Source organism: Podarcis muralis, chromosome 9 (assembly GCF_964188315.1).
Source record: "Podarcis muralis chromosome 9, rPodMur119.hap1.1, whole genome shotgun sequence".
In the NCBI taxonomy this organism is placed as follows: Eukaryota; Metazoa; Chordata; class Lepidosauria; order Squamata; family Lacertidae; genus Podarcis; species Podarcis muralis.
Window position 1 is genome coordinate 22,139,946 of NC_135663.1, and position 25,098 is coordinate 22,165,043.

The window sequence follows — 25,098 nt, forward strand, 5'->3', positions numbered from 1 at the left end:
CAGATCTGCAGTAGGAGCGAAACTGAATTAGTTGCAGAGAGGGCTTAAGGAAACCTAGCCGGACTTCACTTGAAAGAGTGCAATACTGTAGCTGAACGGTGTGCTCAGGATTAGCCAAAGCAAAATGAAGGGAGCCGCTCAGCAGAAGCGGAGTGCGACTATAGCTATATTTTAATTGTGGTGTGACCTAGAAAGAATCACAGAATTGTAGAGCTGGAAGGGACCACGAGGGTCATCTATTCCAGCCCCCTGCAATGAAGGAATCTTTTGCTCAATGTGGGGCTCAAACTCATGATTAAGTGAATCATGCTCTACCCAACAGAGCTACCCCAGTGAGGGGTAAACCGTCACAAGGGGAAGACAGAGAGACTTGGAGGGCCATATTTGGGAGTGTCTGTGGGTCTCGACTTTCCTATTCATTCTCAGTGCTCCTGACTTATCAACTGTAACCTTTTCCTCCTGGGTTAAGCAAATGTGGAGCTCCACACTCTCAAGCAGGGAAGCTCCATAAGTGCATCAGAGCACCCATGCCATCACAGTTGATGGGGAAATGGGTGTCAAGGGTAGGTTGCAGGAAGGAAGAGAGTTTTTTGGATTTGATATCCTGCTTTATCACTACCCTAAGGAGTCTCAAAGCGGCTAACAATCTCCTTTTCCCTTCCTCCCCCACAACAAACACTCTGTGAGGTGAGTGAGGCTGAGAGACTTCAGAGAAGTGTGACTGGCCCAAGGTCACCCAGCAGCTGCATGTGGAGGAGCAGGGAATCGAACCCGGTTCACCAGATTACGAGACTACCACTCTTAACCATTACATCACACAACTGCATTAGAGGTTTTCAGCCAGCCAGCCCTACCCCACCTTAATGTGACAAAAAACCTTCCAGCTTTTAGAGCCTGTTTAGACATAACAATACCAAACATTAAAGCTTTTCCAGGACTTTAGCATTTCCAGCAGCAGTTTTGGGGCTGCCTTTTGAAAGTTTCCCCATTTTTTTAAAAAAAAAATCCCCTATACTTTCTTTTTTTAAAAGCATCCTGGAGAAGGCTAAGGTGAACATTTTTGCTTGTTTTCTATGTGAAAGGGTTTTTTTTTAACGAATGGGAGAGTATTCAACATGCAACCTCTATACCTGCAGCTTATATAGTCCCCAGAAGGCTGCACCATAAACTTTACTATTTGATTCTGCTGACTGTATAAAATGGCCATAAAAGTTTACTGAAACTCCCAGGAAGGCATGTGGTATAGTCCTCTAACAAGCCTATTCCACATGCCACAGAAGATTGGGGTGAATCCCTTCTTTGAAAGTAGGTCCATGTTTAGATTTCCCTGCATGTGGAAAACGAATATTTGAGGCAGATGGATAAGCTAAGGGCCTTCTTCCTGGCATGCTAGCTGTTCATCTGCAAGGAGCTACTGACATGGGATCTCTTCTAAAGAAGCAATCTTCACATCAGTTCTCAACTGATATGGTCCTGTAAAAGAGCTGTACTGTCATGGCCAAACTCAGTTCTGGTAAGCCCTATTGGTAGGCAAAAATAAATTCTTTGCACCCATGTTAATATTTGACAACCAGCCACCCAAACTCACCTTTTAGAGGTCACTCTGTCTTGAAAAGAATCAGCTGGAATCCAGTTGGATCCCTTCATAAAAATAGGGAGTCCGTTGATTCTGAAATAAAAACTCAAACCAGGTGAGCCAGGAATGGGCTCTTCTACAAGTTCTACTGTTCGGAAATAAACCTGAGGAGAAATTAAAATGTGAATAGTTTTACAGCAGTCATTAAATAAACCTTTTCCATCAGGATCAGCCAGGAAACCCGTATTTCCCTGCATATTTTTGCCTTTTTTCTTATATAAAATACGGGGGGAAATGTAACCTGTTTGCAGGATTTATGAAAGTGTTTCTTGTGTATAGAGCGAATTTATTTTAATTTGAGGACGAGATTGCTGGAAGATTTTAGTGCCTCTTCTCCAAACACCCCCCCCCTCCAACAGACAGCATGTATTAGTGCTGCAAACACCCACACAGTTTGCTTTTGATTACTGAGAGAGAAATTTAATGAAACGACGAGGCTAAACACTGATTGTAATCAAACTCCATTTACAGAAAGAGGCTACACGCACCCAAGGCCAGATTAAAAGGGGCCCAAGTCTCTTCACTAATTCTGCTCCTGATAGAGATCTGCTGCACTAATTCTGCTGCTGCTTACAGAGCAGCAGACAGAAAAATAGCTATAACTATTGTGCCCATGTCCTGCTTGTGGGCATCCCTTAAACATCTGGCTTCCCCCTGTAAAAAGAAGACGCAGAAGATCAAGCAGGGCTCTTCTTAAATTCTTATAACAAAGCAATTAAAGCAAGCTAGCTCACAGCAGAACGGAACCCTTTAATTTGGGAACTTTCAAGGAGCAGATGAATGAGTAAGACATGCTCTCATTTCAGTAAGGGAACTTGTATTAGGACAAGGGGTGCCTTACAAGCTTGGACTACAATTCCCATCATCCCCAGCCACTGGTCCTGCTAGCTAGGGATGATGGAAGTCACAGTCCAACAACAGCTGGAGACCCAAGCTTGGGAAGCCCTGTTCTACACCACCATCATCACCATTTTTCATTTGTACACCGCCTTTCTATCTTACAATACTCAAGGCAGTTTACAAGCTGAAGTAACAAAAATGCAGATCTTATAACAATCTAATGCAACACAAAAATGTGATAAAACATAACTTTAAAATAGGCAGCCTACATCAAAAAAGTAACATTCAACGATTAATTAGAATAGTATAAAATAATAATATCAACATATAAAAGTTAAACAGAAATCCACTCAACAGTTACAATAATATCTAAACTATAATCAATAAAACAACAGCAAGCTACAGTACATAAAATAATACAATACACATCGAAAAGTATAGACTAGAGCAGTGTTTCCCAACCTTGGGCCTCCAGCTGTTTTTGAACTACAATTCCCATCATCCCTGACCACTGGTCTTGCTAGCTAGGGATGATGGGAGTTGTAGTCCAAAAACAGCTAGAGGCCCAAGGTTGGGAAACACTGGACTAGAGGGTAGAGCAAGGCAGGTGGAAAGAGGCCTTGCCTGATGGAGTCTCTCCCCTCACAGTTCTTCCTCCAGGAACAGCTACACCAAGGATGAGCAACCTGTGGCTCTCCAGATGTTTGCTCTTGCACTCCAACTCTCATTATTCTGGGCCATTCATGTTGGCCTGGAGCTGATGGGAGCTGAAGTCCAACAATATCTGGAAGACCACAGGTTCCCCATCCCTCCTCTAGGCAAAGGAAGAGCAAAATCATTCCTCAAGCATTCCAGAAAATGCTCCCAGTTTTTGTGAGCCATTAAAAAAACCAGGTCTCAGGGTTGCTGCACTCAAGACCGTATCTTGTTAAGGCTAAAAAGCACAGTCTGCTCAAATTAATTCCTTTCACACTTGATCTCTGTGAAAGCAACACGGTATTAAATTGGGGGCAAGGTGCCCCAATGAACTGTTGTGGGTCTCTTTTAAAGGGCAACGCTGACCAGCTGCTGCGATGTGCCCTTTTCAAAGTGTTTTCTTTGCCTGCCGTGGAAATAGGCTGTCCGGAGGCAACTCTTGATAACTAGGCATGCAGCTAAAGGTGGCTCGTGTGTGGAGCTTGAGCTAAAAGCCACGCTGCAACCTCAAAAGCTTTGCTTTCTGACAAGGTGGCTGTGGAGTCCAGAAAGATATGCAGTAATGTAGGGCTTATCTCCAGTTTACACCGCCTACAATCCATCGAACGAAAGGCAGCCTACCAATAACTCAGTAACTTTCAGTTTTTGCTGCCTGCCTATAACTGCAAAAAAGAGACGGACTGTCAGGCATCTGGGAAAGAGTGGTACAATACTGGTGAGTGCTATGTTTGCTATGCACTTCAGAAGTTCTTCCCTGGTTCATCTTGCCTTGGGGGCTACTTAATGAAGAAAAAATAAAAATAGGAAGCAAGACAAAGGTGTGCAAAATTGTGCAAGGTGTGAAGAAATTGGATAGAGGGACATTTTTCTCCCTCTCTCTGGGCCAGGGTGGACCAGCAAAGCTGAACATTGGGAGAATTTAGGACAGACAAGAGTTAGGACTTCTTCACACAGCACATAATGTGCTGGAGAGGCAGTGTGGTGTAGTGGTTAAGAGCGGTGGACTTGTAATCTGGTGAACCGGGTTCGCGGCTCCGCTCCTCCACATGCAGCTGCTGGGTGACCTTGGGCTAGTCACACTTCTCTGAAGTCTCTCAGCCCCACTCACCTCACAGAGTTGGGGAGGAAGGGAAAGGAGAATGTTAGTGCTTTGAGACTCCTTTGGGTTGTGATAAAACAGGATATCAACTCCAAACTCTTCTTCTTCTTCTACAGAATTTGCTACCATAAGATAGTCACCAACATGGATCACTTTAAAAGGTGATTAGATAAATTTGATTAATGAATGGCCACTAGTCAAGATGAGTATAATAGCAACTCCAGTTTCAGAGGCAGTCTATCTGAATACCAGTCACTGGGGAACGATGATGACCAGAGAGGGCTATTCTCATCATGTCCTGTTTGTGGGGTTCCCATGGGCATCTTGTTGGCCAATATGGGGGAAAGGATGGTGGAACTAGATAGGCCTTTGGTCTGATCCAGTAACACATGAATTATGTTCCTAAAGAGGAACACTCCAGTTTTCCTGCTGAGTTTCCTTTCAAACTTACAACTTCCCCCCTTTTTAAGTCATTCACTTTTCTTATCAGCACAAGGTCTTTGGGCATGAAGCCAAGTAGTCTCTCTCAGGAGTTGCTAAAAAATTCCTAGAATCCCAAGGTAAAAACTTTTTGTTCAATTGAAATGTGTTTTATTTCAAAAGGAAAAGGATTCATAAAGTGATCGATACTTTTTTTAAAGAAGAAGAAGAGTTTGGATTTGATATCCCACCTTTCACTCCCTTTAAGGAGTCTCAAAGCGGCTAACATTCTCCTTTCCCTTCCTCCCCAACTCTGTGAGGTGAGTGGGGCTGAGAGACTTCAGAGAAGTGTGACTAGCCCAAGGTCACCCAGCAGCTGCATGTGGAGGAGCAGGGAAGTGAACCCGGTTCACCAGATTACGAGTCCACCGCTCTTAACCACTACACCACACTGGCTCTCTCTTAAAAGGAAACAATAAGTAGTGCTTTCCATATAGTTAAATACCGAACTGTTCAGATAGGTCTCCAATCGATGAAAATACTTTTATTTTATTTGGACATATATTATTCCCCAAATAGGGGGGGGGGACACATTTTATAGTCCTTTCTGTTTTTTAAACAACAACAACTGCATTCAGAGGTCTTTGGCACTTGGAAGGGAGATACAACTAATACACAAAGTTGCTATTTTTAAACAGCAGATGGGAACTGTTTTTTTTTTCCTTTTAACTCCACAACAAAGAAAGTCTATTGTTCAGGAAATCATTAACCACCAGCTTCGTTGCATAGTGAAAAAATAATGTGTATCTTATCAACTATGCCTACAGTAAGGAGAGTGCAGCATTTCCTGGAACTAAAGCAAAAAACAAGAGTCAAATACAACAGACTGTTCCACTTTCCTCCCTAAATGAAATAATATACTTATTAATTCTCTCCACTACCAGAGATGAACTGCGCTCATGAAATAGAGATTTAAGTTATCCTGTCACTTGCCATTCCCATGCACCAAAAGGACTCCTGTGTTCTGCAAAATTACTAACTAGGGTGCTTTAAGTCAGCAAACTATTATTGTTAAAGAATACTAAAGTTGACAAGAGGAGTCTCAAATTTCCTAAATCTAAAGTTTCAATGCATCACAGCTGAACACTGATGAGAATTTCCACTGCACAATTGCATATCAAAATCACCTCATTTCTTTTTGCAGATCCGTATTGCAGATACCAGCAGCTAAGAGTCCAGAAATGACACGAGCTTGAGAATTTGGAAAGCCCAGCTGTAAACGTTTTCCTCTTGAATTTCGAAGTTGCAGTTAATTTGTCTTCAAGTCTGACTGGCAGTGCAGGTGCTACACAGAAAGGACAGCTAACTGCCAGTAGAATAGTTTGTGCCATCTTCTGATATTTTAAGATCAGGGCTAATCAGAGTGGGGTGGGCAGGAGGGCTGTTTCACCTGAGCCTCAAGCTCAAAAGGGGCCTCAGATTTAGACACTTATGGGGGGGGGTGGCATTTGATACGTTTTGCAACCTGCTTTTATGCACATTGGACCAAAATGTGACACACTCTTAAGACCATATGAAGAGCCTGCTCAATCAGGCCAATGGCCCAACTAATCAGGAGTCCTGTTCTCACAGTGGCCCAACAAGATGCCTGCAGGAAACCCACAAGGAGGACCCCTCTTGTGATTTCCAGCAACTGCTATTCCAATTGAAGAGGCAGAGCACAGCCATCATGGCTAGCAGCTTAGAGCTGCAAATTTAAGCACATGAGAGGTGATATTTAGTAAAAGATTGCATCATCTTAAACAGTCCGCAATATTGCAACAAAGATAGATTCTTTCCCTTAATAACCAGAGCATTTGCACAGGGGAAAAAATGCTAGAAAAGCATTTGTTAAAGGGGGGGGGGATACTAACATTAAGTCCCACATTTTTTTTAATGTCTTGTTTTGTTTCCATGTGCCATCGTTTATTTATTTTATTATGGCTAGTGGGCTCAAAAGCTGGAAGCAGCCCTAGATTCTCCAGCTCTCTTCTTTAAAAAAAAATATTTTATGGGATGCATGATAACACAGCAAAACACACAAAATTATTGCCATGTCAGATTACCCTCATAGTTCTTTTACTCCCTCTTTTTTTCAGCCTGGGATCCTCTGGACTTCAGGGAGGGCCTGTTTCAGACCTAATACAAGCATTACAGTCTTCAAGCCTGCTGAAAACCGCTTCCAGGTGGAGGAGCTCCATGTGGGGGCTGTAGTGTTTGCTTATCACATTAACTGGCCTGATCCCATAGAGCAGTGGTCAGCAACCTTTTTCAGCTGTGGGCCGGTCCACCGTCCCTCAGACCATGTGGTGGGCCAGACTATATTTTTTTGGGGGGGATTAACGAATTCCTATGGCCCAGAAATAACCCAGAGATGCATTTTAAATAAAAGTACGCATTCTACTCATGTAAAAACATGCTGATTCCCGGACCATCCACGGGCTGGATTTAGAAGGCGACTGGGCCACATCCAGCCCATGGGCCTTAGGTTGCTGTAGTGGTTTGGAGTTACTCGTGCGTAAGCCGACCCCGTTTGGGTGCTTGGTTGCCTGGTTAAACCCTTCGGACTGCACAGCCCATCTCCGCTTGACTGCCTCAGTCACTGGCAGAATCTGTCTGTGGGCGTTTCTTAAACCTCTGCCAGCATAAAAGCTGTTTGACACCTAATCGTCTCCGCCTCTCATTGCGCGGGAGTCTCCTGCGCAGGGTGGGCGTGGGTAGCGGAGTGCCTGGGCTCTCTTCACTGACTTCCAGGGAAGAATCCCGGAGCCCTTCCACCTCCTCTTCCCATTGCTCTCCTGGACTCTTGGTGTCACGCATATTTCCTTCCCCTTCCACCAAGCTGAGTCTCCCCCTTGTGCTAGGACCTTCACCTGCAGAATCTGAGACCCTCTCCTTCTCCCGTGTCTCTGATGCCAGTTCCCTGACAGTTGCCTACCCCTGACCTAGAGAGTTTCCACCCCAGTGAGTGCTAGGAATGTGCTTTGGTGGCCACTTGGAGCCTCTGCAGAGCTGCTGCCAGTTGTGCCTAGTGTGCTAGACAGACCAATGGTCAGACTCAGCATAAGCGAGCTTCCTGTGTTCCAGACTTGACATACCTTAGAATGCTTCTCAATCTTGCAACCTCCCTCTGCAATGAATGTAGTTGTCATGTTGTACCCAGTCTGGTTCCCATGTCCTCTTGGCCACCAAGTCTCCGGTGCTGCAGCCTTTTTAAAAGAAAAGAAAAGAAAAGAAAAGAAAAGAAAAGAAAAGAAAAGAAAAGAAGCAAATGAAATTAAAATTTAAAGAGTCCAGAAAAGATTATGTTGATAGCACGAAGCGCTTAAGTAAGTTTTCTTCAAATAGCAAGCCAAGAGCCATCAATGGGAGGCAAGAGCTTATCTGGAGCAGACAGAAATTCGCACTCACAGCCCTGCCCTTGCTGCCAACCTACACCGCCCCAGCCTTCTCCAGGTAAGCTGCAATGATACCAGTGTCCAGAGGGGGGCTCTGTCCAATGCATCGGCCATTAGTGGTCTGCACCACTAATTAGTGGGTCTGCACCATGGAGTTATAAAAGATGTTCTCCCCACATTATTCTTCCCAGCACCCACCCAAGCCATGTAAAGCAATACAATGCTCAGATTCAAGGCAAGCAGCTAGCCCTGACCTTGAGCCCTTAGCATGTTAGAGCAAGAGTTCTAGGCTGGGGGGAGATGTGTGCTCTTCAAGCCCCAAACAATGTAGGAAACATGGAACATGGAACAGGAGCATTTCTATGTGAGGCTGAAGATACACTGCAACACGTTATTGTTGGTTCCCACTTCTGTCACCGCCGGCAATCATTTACAGAGCGTTTTTAGCATGAAAATTGCACTTTGTTTTGTAGGTCACTGTTCCAGGCATGCTGCGCAAAAGGCATTGACTTGCAAAGCTCCCATTCATTCCAGTGGGTCATTTTCAATGGGGCTTGAACAGACATCCTCCTCAGTGCATCCAGAAGCAATATACTGTATCTGAACCTTTCACAAGGGAATCAGCCCCACCCGGTTTTATTAGCATACTACACGATTCTATAAAAAATTACTGTTGAGTTTTCACAATTTGGTTGTCTTTCTGCTGCTCCATTTCTATCTAAGTAAAATAAGCCGCTTATTTTCAGACAGCAGCGATAGCTCACTGTTCGCATAAAACAAATGCTGGTGCACAATTTTCGTCAATTACTGGGTACAGAAAAATGTCTGAAAGGTAGTAAGGGTGCGCAAACATCAAAACAGATGGATCAGTGTTGGACACGTTAATGCATCAAGTGAGCATTTCACAAAGAGAAAGCAAGTACAGAGGAAACAATTTAACAATATGATTTGTCATGCCTGTTACCAAGGCATGATTACATAGCTGAGCCCCTAATGTTCCACCTTTCATTCTCTGGAATTACTTCCAACGGCAGCATGCAAAATGCCCATGAATTCCTAGCGCAGGGAACGAAGCATTATTAATATGCATCTTCCACCGTGCTATGTGAAATGCAGAATAGCTTTAGAAGCAAAGGCACTGCGGGAGGGTATTCATTGGCTGGCAGTGATGTCATATCCCCACTCACCCATTTGCTATTTCTTAGCTGGAAAACACTATGTGCACTCAATTTTGGTGGGGGGTGGGGTGGGAATTACACATTTTTTAAGAAGGCTGCAGTCAGCTCTCACAGCTTCAGCTTTGAAACACTGCCCAGAGATGACTTTTGCAGCTTCAGTGGTACATTTCCTACTGTTTTAATACATAGAACGCAATCCAACAACATAAATTAAGGACTCGAGGCTGCCTTCAGTCCACACACACACACACACACACACACACACACAACTCTTGATTGCTTTCTAATCAGAATGCAAGATCATGGGGCCAGGAAAGATAATCTGCCATGGGGCAGGGAAGCTGAAAAACACACACAGTGTTACTAGGGTGCTACAGCCCATCCAAGAACCATGGGCAAGCGGTTCTGAGTTCTTGGGTGGGAGATCAGGGTTCAAGGCTCATGGCTTTTTGAAGGTGTAAGGGACCTGTGGCCCTCATTGGACTCCAACTCCCATCAGCCAATGGGCAAGGATAACATATCGGGAGCAGGGGCATAGTTTCCCCACTCCCGGCTTATTGAGTTAACCGACTTCTCCACTTACCCTTGCATTTGTGCCTTCAAAATTATTATTTAGAAATTAGCAATAATCACAAGGTTTTGTTTCGGTTGGGGGTTTTTTTACTCATCACCTGTGGCAAGCTCTGGAGCCATGTGTAGGGGCAGCTGCACAAAGAACGACGTTTGAAGTCCTCCTTTCAATTCAGAGCAAGTCCAGTGCTTAATAAAAGCTTGCACTGGCTGTCTATGTGCTACTGACCTGACTGGTTACTGACCTACAAGGTTCTTGTATTAATTTATAAGGCAACTTGAGTCTGGGCACCCACGATTCTTCTGTTTCACTACCTACTAAAACATTTCTGTTTCATCAAGCATTTATGTTGTTGTTGTTTAGTCGTTTAGTCATGTCCGACCCTTCGTGATCCCATGGACCAGAGCACGCCAGGCACTCCTGTATTCCACTGCCTCCCGCAGTTTGGTCAAACTCATGTTCGTAGCTTCGAGTCCAACCATCGCGTCCTCTGTCGTCCCCTTCGCCTTGTGCCCTCAATCTTTCCCAACATCAGGGTCTTTTCCTTAGGGAGTCTTCTCTTCTCATGAGGTGGCCAAAGTATTGGAGCCTCAGCTTCAGGATCTGTCCTTCCAGTGAGCACTCAGGGCTGATTTCCTTCAGAATGGAGAGGTTTGATCTTCTTGCAGTCCTTGGGACTCTCAAGAGTCTCCTCCAGCACCATAATTCAAAAGCATCAATTCTTCGGCGATCAGCCTTCTTTATGGTCCAGCTCTCACTTCCATACATCACTACTGGGAAAACCATAGCTTTAACTATACGGACCTTTGTCAGCGAGGTGATGTGTCTGCTTTTTAAGATGCTGTCTAGGTTTGTCATTGCTCAAGCATTTATATAGAGTTAATTTGATTCAGTGCTGGTCATTTGTTTTGTATTTTACAATTACATGACATCTTGATGCTTGTATTGCACAACACCATTTTCTTTTTGAATGAGCTGTGGTTAAGAAATACTCGTATAAATTCCTTAAGAACTATTTGATTCCTTATATACCTTCAGGGGAGCCCCAACATTGGGATTCCATGTCTCAGGTACCCATTCCATGCCCCACATCCACCAATACAAATAATGAGTGTTAAGCCAAGAACAAACCTTGGCCACAGCTGATGGTTTGTCTAGAGCAGGGGTCTGCAACCTTTAAGACAAAAAGAGCCACTTGGACCCGTTTCCGAAGGAAAATAACTGGGAGCCGCAAAACTCGTCATTATAAAAATAACTTTTTTGTCACTTTTTTATTATTTCTTTGTTTGACCCCTCAGAATTATTCCTCCTCATAGAAATAAATGTTAAATTAACAAGTTACCTTTTTGTGTGTGTGTTCTTCACTCCCCTTCAAAACTGTGACTAGCGTACATGCCCCCTTTCAATGCAGTGACCAGCGTACATGCCCCTTACAATGTAGCGGGCGGGCGGGAAGGTGACGTCGGGACGGTGCGTGACTAACGCATGCACCGCACCCATGCGACGTCACAGCCAGTACAGCGCCCACCACAGTGGGGAGTGTCGGGGTGCACAATGCGCCTCCTCCCCTCACTAGTATCCGCCCCGGAGCCGCGGCAAAGGTGTAAAAGAGCCACATGCGGCTCCGGAGCCGCGGGTTGCTGACCCCTGGTCTAGAGTGAGGCAAACAAAAAGTTTGGTAAGTGTTGCAGCAGCAGCAGCAGTAGAACCAGAGGAAGGAGCAAAGCAGCTGCAATCTCTGCTGTAAGTTCACTCACAGTTAGCCAAAGTTTGCAAACCTGGCCAATGTATGTTCAGCACTGCACATTACTGCTGCATATTTGGTCACCTATGGTGAGCACCATCTTGCCTAGGCAACCAAACAGGGAAACTTTTATAAAAACCAGAAGTCTTAGTTCCTTCCTTGCCTCCTTTTCAGGATGTTGATGTGCCACAAGTGGACAACACAGGTCAAGCCAAATTAAGTTAATGAAAAGGATAGGAGCACACACTTAATTCTCCCACTGAAAACCACAGTATATTCCCTTGCGTGAAATGTGCCCATAGACTTCCCATATATGGGTGTGCAAAACAGCAGGAGTAACATCTATGGCCTTGTGGTTGAGTAACATCTATGGCCTTATTGATGCAGACCCATACACAGCATTGATTTTCACACCAGAGGAAATAGTTTTGCATTCAGCAGAACTTGCCCTCACCTTACTTATGTTTACGAGCAGCACGGCGCTGCCTTCACCAGGACGAATCTCCACTGTGAATGTCTGCTGCGTCTGCAGCTCAGGAATGCTCACAGTCGTGAGAGCAGCAACTGGCTTTGAGCTGATGACATCAAAATCCAGCTCTATTTTGAGACTCCACTGCTGAGTGTTTTGCACTGAACGAAACAAAAACAAAGAAGGTTGTTTTGAGCGGACAGATTGGACGCATACCGTTAGTCACCTGTGATCTAGGAGGTTATGTCTGTCTTCACACTTAGGGAGATCCGGGTTCAAATCCCCAGACAACAACATGACACCAACAGGGAGCCAAAGGGAAGACACATCTTGCTATCCACATCACACGGGGTTGTTTTCATGAGGATATAATTGTGATGATAAAGAGGATAATATGCATCCCACCCAGAGCTCCCTGCAGGAAGGTCAAGACATAAATGTAGTAGATCAGGGGTGGGGAACCTGTGTCTCTCTAGATCAGTGTTGCCCAAACTTGGGTCTCCAGCTATTTTTGGACTACAATTCCCATCATCCCTAGCTTGCAGCACCAGTGATCAAGAATGATGGGAGTTGTAGTCCAAAAACAGCTGGAGACCCAATTTTGGGAAACACGGGTCTAGATGCATCTGGACTACAACCTGCATCATCTCTGACCATTGGTCAAGCTAGCTGGAGCTGATGGGTGTTGGCTTCCAACATCTGAAGGGCACCAACCAGTCAGACGTTATATGAAACCAGAAGCTAGTCACAGAAATTTACTCAACTGCTACTGCCACAGAAGCTCCTACAGATGAACCCATGAGGTAGCCGGCTCATACTAACATTTTCCTATGCCAGCTGTATTATGAAGATGGTTCAGAATTTCTCAAAGGGATGGTGATTATGGAATAAACTAGGCATGCTATTCAATTTCTAGCTTTTTTCTTCTTCTAAGTAGCAGCCAGGAGAGGGATTAGGTCCTTGATGCACAGAGAAGAGAGTGAAGACCATGATCTCGATGAGATATTTCTCCAAGCTGCTGCTAAGCCCAAGAAGAGAGCGCCATTCATCTCCCAGAGTGAACAGGAGCTTTGAGGAGGAGGCTATTTTCATTGGGTCCTGCATGTCATGGTCTCAGTCCCAATCACACGCCACTTATAGCTGTTCTTTAGCAGAAAAACACTAGACATGTTAAATGCAATCACCCTTGTCTGGTTTGGACCTGTGCAAACCAGGAATTGTTCTCGACAGCTTGAACATAAAACAAAAAGTGTTATAGTCATTGTGAATGTTGCTTGGAAAGATGCGGACAACAAAAGTAAGGAAGGGTCTGAGCTGGGCCAACATCAGAAACCAGCGTTTGTGGCCGGCTGCTGAGCCCTCATTTCTCCAGGAGGGATCCCTAATCAGCCACCACTGAACAGCTGCAAAGAAGACAAAGGAACCCCACTCCACCTCAGGCTCAAGTAAAATATCTGGAATCACCTCCAGTCCCAAACCACATTGCACAAGTCCAAATCAATCTATGGAGAGGTCAACCTCAGCCCTCCAGATGTTTGAGACTACAATTCCCATCATCCCTGACCACTTGTCCTGTTAGCTAGGGATTATGGGAGTTGTAGGCCAAAAACATCTGGAGGGCCGAGGTTGAGGAAGCCTGCTCTAGGTAAAGGATGTGAATGCTGTCACCCACCAGATGTTGTTGGACCACAAATCCCACCATCCCTCACCATGTCAACTAGGGCTGATTGGACTCAAGAGCCCAGGAACATCTGTAGCAGTGCTACTTTTCTGACCCTGATTTCTATATGAACACAAAGTTGAATTGGTCCAACAGGATATCCCCCAACCACCCACCCATCCATCCATTGGTCCAACACCCACCCCACCCACCCATCCATCACAGACAATGTGAAGTAACTAGGCCAGTGTTGCTGGAGCAATACTAGGTCGGCTGCAAATTCATAAGTTAATGAAGGCACCAGTTTCACAACTCTCTCCTAAATCTTTTTTAGGAGATTATACATACATACATACATACATACATACATACACACACATTGGGGAATGGCATCATTTGGACTTTTTGTTTCAGGGCTTGAAAATGTCACTAGGCTGGGCACAGGACCTCTCTTAATGAAGCAATTGAACATAAAACGTGATGATGAGGTGTGGTAGCCTTCCTACCTGCTAGCCAACATTTACACAGAGGGAGTGGTCAGGCAGGTACTCCAGCTCCTCTAGCAACTGGCTTTAACTCAATAAGGAGGCCTGCCTCACGCTTCAAAAACTGCTGCACAAAACTAGCCATACTTTCACAGGTGGCCTCAAGTCTAGAACGTCTGTTAACACACATCAAGATGTTCAAACACAAAATTCTACAGTGGTGGTAGTTTAATGTATATAGACAATAAGGTTTGTTTGTTTTTTGAAGTTTTGCTTATGTAGCACCACTGACACAAAGTTAACCCTGGTAAAACAGGTTGGGGATACCGTATTTTTCGCCCTATAGGACGCACTTTTCCCCCTCCAAAAATGAAGGGGAAATGTGTGTGCATCCTATGGGGCGAATGCAGGCTTTCGCTGAAGCCTGGAGAGCGAGAGGCGTCGGTGCGCACCGACCCCTCTCGCTCTCCAGGCTTAAGGAAGCTATCCGCAAGCCTTGGGAGCCCAGCGGGAGTGCCCGCCGGTCTCCCAAGGCTTGCGGGCAGCAGCCTGCAGCCCGAAGCACGGGGTGTGCTGTGGAGCACGCCCCGTTCTTCGGGCAGATGTCCGCAAGTCTTGCGCGTCAGGCAGGAGGTCCCGCCGGGCTCGCAAGGCTTGGGGTGGCAGCCTGCAGCCCGAAGCACGGGGTGTGCTGTGGAGCACGCCCCATGCTTCGGGCAGATGTCCGCAAGCCTTGCGCGCCCGGAGGGAGGTCCCGCTGGGCTTGCAAGGCTTGCGGGCGGCAGCCTGTTCTGGGGGCTGGTGTTGGGGGAAGCTCGGAGAAGCTCCAGCCCCGCACTTGGGGGAGGAATATTTTTTCCCCTTTATTCCCCCCCCCAAAAAATCTAGGTGCGTCCTATGGGCCGGTGCGTCCTATAGGGCGAAAAATACGGTACATATTTTCCCACCAGCTGCAAGAAAGCCATTTCGTAACAACAAGGACTCTGGAGAAACAAGAGTGTCACGGTCGTTTACCAAGGGCTTTCCCCATCTGTTACATTTTGCTTTTATTTGATCTATATTCGAACACAGCTGTTTTGGGGAAAGATCACAATTTCTGGATAGAATAACCATTTCTGCATGTTGAACAAATGCTTCATTCAGAGAAAATGCATGGAATTCTTCTGTGCTGTAGGCCTATGAAGTGAGTGGAATTGAGACCGGGGAATGAATTGAACCCATTGTGTCTGGATTTGATGGGGTCTACAGTTGTTTCTCTTTGGCCACTCAAGTGTGCTCGCCGCATCAGCATGCACATCAGAGGTGGTCTCCTGCTGGATCACAGAGCATTTGCCAGCCCAAATAATCATGACTCACTCAAAGAGTATTCCTAGAAAGGGCTCCTCCAACCTTCCTAAAAGGTAAAGGTAAAGGGACCCCTGACTATTAGGCCCAGTCGTGACCAACTCTGGGGTTGCAGCGCTCATCTCGCTTTATTGGCTAAGGGAGCCGGCGTTTGTCCGCAGACAGTTCTTCCGGGTCATGTGGCCAGCATGACTAAGCCACTTCTGGCGAACCAGAGCAGCGCACAGAAACGCCGTTTACCTTCCCACCGGAGCGGTACCTCTTTATCTACTTGCACTTTTATGTGCTTTAGAACTGCTAGGTTGGCAGTATCAGGGACCGAGCAATGGGAGCTCACCCTGTCGCAGGGATTCGAACCGCCGACCTTCTGATCAGCAAGTCCTAGGCTCTGTGGTTTAACCCACAGCGCCACCCACGTCCCTTGGTGTCAGAAGTGGGATACGAACCCACACCTCCAGGGGAGGCTGCCTTCCTACTATGCTTGAATAAACCACCTGCCTCTTGCCAAAGTTTCGCTTTGCTGTCTCCTTGACATATAACAGGAGAATCCTGCATATCAATAAATGCAGTAAATGCAGGAAGCCAGATGCCCTTATTATTGCCTGAATGGCTGAACTGGTATAAGAAATATAACCAGTTATATTTCTTATAACTGGTATGAGAAATACAGCAGCAGAAATACAGTCCCTCTTCCCCCAGAGAAAATGCAACAAAGACATCCATGTCTCCTTGAGTTTGTCTTACGTGCGAAGCCACAGATCATGTCCCAGAAATGGTTCCCACATTCAACTCACCCAATGAAATTAAGGAATATGGCTAAATTAGATAAATTAATTTCAGCAGGTCTACCCTTGAGTAAAATTCAGATGCATACTACCCCTTGTCTTAACATGCAGTAGATTGAGGCAATAGATGGGATGGTGGACATACTGCAGGTACAGAAACACCTATTTGGGTGAGCTCCCAAATAGGTGATCATATTTTCTTGTTAAAAGAAATATCAACAAGCTGCAGGAATATTTCCATTAGGTACCGATTATGCAAAAAAGATGTATTAGACCACCTGGATAAATAAATTAAAGCTCTGAACCACTTTAAATGGCATTCACATGACTGATTTAAAGATCAATAGGTTCAGTATTCCAAGTTTGATTTTTTTTTTCTTCTGGATAAGCACAGCCTCAAGGCTGAGCTCCAAAAAAGAACCCCCAGCTGATTGAAGGGAAACTGTATCTGGCTGCATACCTTGTTCTCAACAGGTGGAGCTAGAAGGCTACATACTAAGCAACTCCTGATGCTGTCTTGGCATTCCATGGAAATTCCAGCTGTGTTAATTTCTGCAAAGGGCTAGAGCCATTTCCAGAAGCTTCAAAGACTGCCCTCTTCCCAGTATCACCCAGAGGCAAAGTGGCTGGTTTAGTAATAGTAAGGGCACACTCTACACCTAGTTTAGAACATTTAGGTCCAGTTGACTTCAATGGGAGAGCAAGAGCTTTACTTTCCCAATTAAAGTTACTGGGACTTAGGAGCGCTTACGGAGGCTGCAATACACTGTTACATTTCCCTATGAGTGCTTTGGAACTTCCAGCACATCAGCTCTGTAATGTTTTCATTATTAAAACTCCACATAAAAAATTGGGGGCCAGCAAGGGGCTGTAATTTGCTTGTAAACATTTACCATATTTTTCGCTCTATAAGACGCACCAGACCACAAGACGCACCTAGTTTTTGGAGGAGGAAAACAAGAAAAAAAATATTCTGAATCTCAGAAGCCAGAACAGCAAGAGGGATCGCTGCGCAGTGAAAGCAGCAATCCCTCTTGCTGTTCTGGCTTCTGGGATAGCTGCGCAGCCTGCATTCACTCCATAAGACGCACACACATTTCCCCTTACTTTTTAGGAGGGGGAAAAGTGAGTCTTATAGAGCAAAAAAAATGGTATTTCTTTGCATGCAAAAGTTGCCATATATGTATCAACCAACCATTTATGTGTACGCCGCCTTTCTGAAAGTTCAAACCGTGTGCAAGGCAGCTTACAACATATGAAAAATTGCATAACGACAAACAAGGCAAAACTAGTCGCAAACAATAAATGAAACGTCACAAAGTACACACCCAGATTGAAAAACTTTCACTGTATAAAAAAACGGTGAAAGTTTTTCAATCTGGTTGTGTACTTTGTGATGTTTTGTTTATTGTTTGTGACTAGTTTTGTCTTGTTTTTTATATCTTTATTTTGGATTGTATGATTTAGCAGCAAAACTGCAACAATGCCCACCTACACCCCCCCCCAAAAAACCCTAAATGACACTCCATCCAGAAAACAAGAAACCTTAGTTCAAGGAGACATTACGGTCAGGCAAAGGCACTCAAGGAGTGTATGGAGCTGGGATAATGTGGGGTGGGACTAGAGAGGGAGGTGGCCTGAGGACCCGAGAGAGAGATCTAGAGGGCCACATTTGCCCCCCAAAGCTAAGGTATAGACAAGAATACAACAGTAAGACAGCTTCCCATGTTCCTATTCAGATAGATTAGCTTCTGAAAGTCCACACAGTGAGTTTGGACCGAGATTAACTTTGAATGAGGAACTTCCCAAGTTCATACCTAGCTCTCTTAAAGCAACGGAACACCCCATCAACTTTCTGAATTGATTGTGTGTGACGTGTTGGGACAATGCCCATTATGAAAAGCAATGGAATACACAAGATGAAACAGTAAAATCGGTCATGATCAAATGGGCACAAGATATAGGTCATGACATTATGTTTGATGACTGGGAAAGGTTATGGAACACTGGTGTGAGATTTACGGCTTGTAATGCTTTAAGAGAAAACATAATGAAAATGATCTATAGATGGTACATGACCCCAGTCAAACTTGCAAAAATTTACCATTTGCCCAATAACAAATGTTGGAAATGTAATGAGACTGAGGGTACTTTCTATCACCTTTGGTGGACCTGCCCGAAGATTAAAGCCTACTGGGAAATGATCTATAATGAAATTAAAAAGGTCCTTAAATGGACATTTTCTAAAAAACCAGAGGCGTTTCTCCTGGGCATGGTGGGCCAATTGGTGCCAAGGAAGGACAGAACTTTCTTTATGTATGCTACCACAGCAGCAAGAATTCTTCTGGCAAAGTATTGGAAGACGCAGCAGCTACCTACTCTGGAAGAATGGCAAGCGAAGGTGATTGACTACATGGGAATGGCAGAAATGACCGGCAGAATCCGAGACCAGGGGAGTGAGACAGTGGAAGAAGACTGGAAGAAATTTAAAATATATCTTAAAAATTGTTGTAATATTGAGGAGTGCTGAGATGCTATGGTGTTAAGAAACAGAGAATTGCAGCTGTATACCACAAATTTAAGGGAATTACAATGAAGATGAAATTAATTAATTAAATGAAGGGTTGCTGATATAAGGGAAAAATAAGGATGCAGAAAAAGGGAGGTATGGGGAAGTCCGGGAAATAAGGTGAAGGAAAATGAGTTTATGAAATTATACATGTTTATTTGTGTGTATGTTTTGTTTTGTTTTGTTGTTTGTGTATAATATATGTTTGGAAAACTAATAAAAATTATTTAAAAAAAAAAAATGAAAAGCAACTTGTCCTTTTGAGCCAGTCAACCCCAGTGCAAGATGGACGACAAACAAGTGATTACCAGCAACAGGAACCGGTTAGGTGGCTTCAGTTCAGGACAAGCACACGATAGGAACTCCTCTCAAGTTACAGCCATCGTCATGCAGCTGCTTTTGCACCAAACCTTTAAATCTCAACACTGGGAGAAATCCAGTGATATGGAGAGCCCTTTCAGCTCTAGCAACATCCATTTCAGAAACGAAGTGACAGACAGAATGTCACAGATGTCAAGGACAAGGGGGCAGAAGGGCAGGCAGCAAAACTTCTCTGGTTCACCCTTCCTTCAGCAGGAAAGAAATAAGAAAAGAGGGTCTTAGACCACATCCTGTTCAGGGCTGCATACATTTAAAGGTGAACCTTGATTCGCGCATTCCAAAACAACATGAGAACCAAAACAAAGCCATCCTTCAAAATTCACACTTCTCTGAGTTTTGCAGTGTAATTCTCCAGCATACACCAGTGTAAAATGCCTATATTAAGGAAAATAACATACCCGAATGCCTTATGTTAGGGAAAATATAAACATTGCAAGAAATATGCTTTTTAAAAATGCCTATGTTTAGGTAAATGACATACAAAAATAAGTATATTTGGATTAACTTGAACTAAGATACTGTACTGATACATTTTCAGGAGGACTTTTTTTTAAAAAAATTGCAACCTGATGAATAAATGTGGGGAAGTGAATTTGGGATTGGGCAAACAAGCAGCAAAGAAACTGAAATTCATACCTACTCATGACACACCACAGCAAAGGCTCTACCACCACTCACCTTAAGAAGCAGTCTTACGCAGAGTTAGGTCCATCTAGCTGCAGAATGGAGGAACGATGGCCCTCCAAATGCTGTTGACTACAACAACTATCAGCCTAGGTTGGCATGACCAATGATCAGAATTTTTTGCTTTATATGCTGCTTAGTTACAACTGACTCCAAGCGGAACAATGGGAGCTGTTCTTCAGAAAATCCAGAGGGTGACAGGTTCCTCATCCAGATGGTTAGTGTCCACACTTACTGGCAGCACCTCTCTAGGGTTTTAAACAGAGGTGTTCCCCAGCCCTATCTGGAGATGCCAGGTGTTTTGTCTGACTTTTTGCATGCAAAAACATGTGCTCTACCCCCAAGCTTTGGCCCTTTGGCAGCTGTAGCAAGGGAAGCCCAGTTTTGATTCCTGGAATCCAATGGGTGACTACACGAGAGAATGCTTCAGACCAATTACTGCAGCTAAAGACTACTACTTCCTGGTTCTATGCAGCCCCTGCATTTACAGGGGCCTTTGTTTCTTCAAAAGACTGCCATAGGATAGCCAATCTTATCTGTAGTTTGCTACGAGCACAGATCAGAAAAACCTTCACCAAACTATTGGACCCCTGGGGAAAGGGACCCTTCAAGATAGGGGAGAGGATCTGATAAACAAGAGAAAAAGAATCTGTTCCAGACATGAGGAGCCAGATGAGAGAAGGTGCACAAAGAATAGAAGGTGGAGACAAAGTGCAGAGATGGTGGCCGCGTTTCTATGTAACAGAGGTGAGAGGGAGAAGTGTTAATTGGAAATGAGCAGGGAAAATCTCAGCCCGAGAGCCCTGAAAGAGCAATATTTCTCAACCTAAGTGGATGTGGACACAAACAATCCCCTGGATAGGAAGGGACCCATGTTAACAGCAGGATAGAATGTATTTAAATTAAAAATAAATAAATTGGGAGGACAAATTTGTTCAGGAGCTTCAAAATAAATAAGACTGGAAATTCACGCCCTTCATGGCACAGAGATGCAATTGTAGGGAATGCAAGGAAGAGCGTGATGCAGTGAGAAAGAATAATGTGTCTTGCAGAGGATTTCTGGACTAGGAAAGAACAGATGATGCCCCTGTGTCATATGCTGAAATTACTCCAGTGTGTTATTGATCTATGCTTTTGTATCTTTTGGGGGGGGGGGGGACCTAGTGCAAACCTTTCAACCATTGTTTATTACGTGGAAGGATTCCATCCTCCGGGATCAATTTTTTTCTGATTCATTCTACAGTTAAAGGACAACAAGACTTACCATACTGAGGAGTCACCGAGAAATAAAGCAGGCGGCAAAGATTATATGCTTCAATCCTGACATCCTTCCAAATGCCCTGAGTAGGGAAAGAGGGGCCCCAGTCCCAGCTAAATGAGCACTGCTCCTGGAATTAAACACAAAGGCAGGTTGCTTCACAGAAAGGTTGCTTTCCTATGCAGAGGAATCATAGAATCATAGAGTTGGAATAGACCACAAGGGCCATCGAGTCCAACCCCCTGCCAAGCAGGAAACACCATCAGAGCACTCCTGACATATGGTTGTCAAGTCTCTGCTTAAAGACCTCCAAAGAAGGAGACTCCACCACACTCCTTGGCAGCAAATTCCACTGTCGAACAGCTCTTACTGTCAGGAAGTTCTTCCTAATGTTTAGGCGGAATCTTCTTTCTTGTAGTTTGGATCCATTGCTCCGTGTCCGCTTCTCTGGAGCAGCAGAAAACAACCTTTCTCCCTCCTCTATGTGACATCCTTTTATATATTTGAACATGGCTATCATATCACCCCTTAACCTCCTCTTCTCCAGGCTAAACATGCCCAGCTCCCTTAGCCGTTCCTCATAAGGCATCGTTTCCAGACATTTGACCATTTTGGTTGCCCTCCTCTGGACACGTTCCAGTTTGTCAGTGTCCTTCTTGAACTGTGGTGCCCAGAACTGGACACAGTACTCCAGGTGAGGTCTGACCAGAGCGGAATACAGTGGCACTATTACTTCCCTTGATCTAGATGCTATACTCCTATTGATGCAGCCCAGAATTGCATTGGCTTTTTTAGCTGCCGCGTCACACTGTTGGCTCATGTCAAGTTTGTGGTCAACCAAGACTCCTAGATCCTTTTCACATGTACTGCTCTCAAGCCAGGTGTCACCCATCTTGTATTTGTGCCTCTCATTTTTTTTGCCCAAGTGCAATACTTTACATTTCTCCCTGTTAAAGTTCACCTTGTTTGTTTTGGCCCAGTTCTCTAATCTGTCAAGGTCGTTTTGAAGTGTGGAAACAAGATTCTAAAGCAGCTTTCCCCAACCTGACCCTGCCTAGATATTCCTAAAATGTATATGTTTGTAAAATGGAGTGGCTGCAATCCCGAGCAGAAGGCTCCAACGTTCAGATGAAGGTTCTACTTGTTCCAGAGGTAAGGGCCTCCTAGATGCTATTCCCTGGCCTCATCCCATATCATTGCAGTAAGGCTCAGATGTCAAAACTGCTTAAGAACAGCAAACAGTCTGTTTCATACCACTGGATCAACACCATGCTGGAAGCTAGGAGAACGGCCAGGTAGAAAAGGCCCACATCTTTGACCCACACCCATGTGGTTGCAGCTCCTCAACTTCAAGAAGAGAGGCTGTGTTTGCCACCAGGCAAATTGCTGTTTCCACCTGCCTTGCCCTACCCTCCAACCCTAGAAGACTCCACAGGTGAGCTACTCCCAGAGGAAGAACTGTAAGGAGACTTTCCAGCCTTTTAGGTTGACATGTAAAAGACTAGGAGGGGGAGAATGTTCATTACTGATGCTATCTGCTTTGGGGCTATTTTTTGACTCGACGTTACTGGGTACTTTTACTTGACCTGTTGGTTAAATGAACACTTGCGGGGTTTTTAGCAATACATTGCAGCAATATTATATTTTTATATGTAACAGTATTGTATATGCATCATTACTGTGTTTAGATTTTTTTGAGAGCTGGGTTCAAATCCTCACTGTCACAAAGCTCACTGTGTGGACAGTCACTGTCTCTCAGCCTGGCCTATTTTACAGGGTCGTTCTGAGGACAAAATGAGCAGGGGGAGAAGAACCATGTATGCTATCTTGAGCACCTTGGAGGAAAAATGGCAAGCACATAAAAATAATATGAATGTGAATAATAACAATAACAACAAATAAAAATAAATAGATGCAGTATATAAATAAATTGAGCATGACTGTGACAGAATGAGCTGAAGCCATGGAAAGCAGTTTCTCTATGGCTGGGTAATGCATCAGGTTATCACAGAGTCAGTCCCACATACACCAGCAGCTTTGAGTAAAATGATATGCAAGCTATGTGGATAGCATACAACTGAGCTATGAAAGTTAGCTTTGGTTCATGTTAAGATTTCCAGGGTGGTGTCTAGGGCAAAACAAGTTGTTGACCACAGCTTGAAGACATGTCTTGACTTGACCTCAGAACTCCCCACCCTGGAGATGTACATACAATAGATCTCGTTAAAGTTTTGCATAGTGACCTACAGATCTAAATTTGTAATCCTAATAACTGGCAGCTGAGCCTTACTAATTTTGGCAACCCACACTGCACTCGCCTAGCTCCTTCTCCGTATCCCAGGGAATCGGCTTGCCTGCCAACGTATCAAGTTACAAGGAGTGTAAACCAGGCAATGCACCTATTTCTAGGTTATTAACACTAGCGACATTCATTTCTTAGAAAACAGCCCTCTCAAAATGGAAAGATCTGTTTACTTCACCACTAACACTGATGGGCGGCCATTCTTCAGGTCCGAACAAGCTATTGTTAAAGATGAGACAAGGGCAATCTCAGACCTAATTTACAGGTTTCAGGGTAACTTAAGTTCATGAATTTAAATGGCTCTGCTCTGAGAAAAATTTAGCTGAATACAACCCAGAGACTTAAGACACCTTAAAGACTAACTGTGAAGTCTGCACATGGTGATTATGGCATGTTCTCCATGGGGAAATTAGGTGATAAAGTCATCGTGTGCAGACTTTACAATTTCAGAAATAAAAAGTGTGAAGCAAGCTTTCAAGTGCCATTAAGAAAAAGTTTCCAGAATAATATATATCTATATCCATCAGATTCCCATGAAGGGCAAGTCCTCCAGTTTTCCTCTGACACTCACCAGCTTCTGATGGATAAATGCCATGCATTTGGGGGACCACTAACACAGACTCCCCCAGAAATCTCATTGATAGGGCAGTAACCACCCTGGAATCTTTTTGGTGAAGAGCAGTTAAAAATATTTTTTAAATAAAAGTAAAATAAATAGAGGTGGTAATTTGTGAATGGGAGGGAGATAACATGGCTCACAGCTCTTTTTTGTCGTTGAAATACACAGCAGACGTCTGATCTCCCAGGAGACCAAGAGATGTGACGATAGACTGCTCTGCCTCCTTTCTTTTAGCAAATGTTTTGTGCCACTGGGGAAATGGTAATTCTGTATTGATTTGTTTTGGATGTTGTATGTGATGCCAATAAAAGGTTCTACGAGGCTCACAGCTCAATCCCACAACTGAACAGGCCGTGTGCCAGTATCATGGGCAGGGGTCACCCAACTTGGTCCAATGATGTCATAGCAGGATGCTATTGGACACTGCCTCCCCAAAAGCACTCAGCTGAAATACTGACACAGTGCAGCCACAACACGCCTCCTTTCTTTTTCAACTTTGCTCCCCTACTCATAGTCAAGTGATGGAGCATCTCCTTTGCATAGCAGCAGGTTCCAGGTTCAATCCCCAACATCTCCAGATGGGGCTGGATATGCCCCATCTGAAACCTTGGGAGAGACGCTGCCAGTCCGTGCAGACAACACTGATCTATATGGACCCATGGACTCACTCGGGATGAGGCAGCTTCCTATGTTGCTATGCCCCTTTTCAATTCTAGGTACGGAAGCTGACCAGAATAGTGCCAGAATATTATTTTAATACTGGCAGCAGGGCAGCATCCTGCACTGCATCCGAAGACCACAGGCTATCCTAGGGGCTGCTAGAGGAGGCCACGTGGCACATATGTTCTCCCACATCTTGCCACCACTGCTGCTCACCTCCTGGTATCTGCTGTCTGATGTAGTCATCTCACTCTACCTAAT

The 25,098-nt window shown here is 44.5% G+C and overlaps 1 protein-coding gene across 2 annotated transcripts in view; it reads right to left on the reverse strand.

The window, feature by feature from the left end:
* The window catches only part of MANBA (mannosidase beta), a 64,048-nt gene that overhangs the window by 21,448 nt on the left and 17,502 nt on the right, over positions 1–25,098 (reverse strand). The window contains exons 5-8 of one of the 2 annotated variants that reach the window (XM_028743519.2): positions 21,263–21,386; positions 12,076–12,251; positions 7,829–7,939; positions 1,589–1,740 (exon numbers count right to left, since the gene is read on the reverse strand). In XM_028743519.2, the coding sequence (XP_028599352.2) occupies positions 1,589–1,740; positions 7,829–7,939; positions 12,076–12,251; positions 21,263–21,386 (563 nt within the window). The remainder of the gene's footprint in view (positions 1–1,588; positions 1,741–7,828; positions 7,940–12,075; positions 12,252–21,262; positions 21,387–25,098) is intronic. The other variant, XM_028743523.2, reaches the window with a different exon arrangement.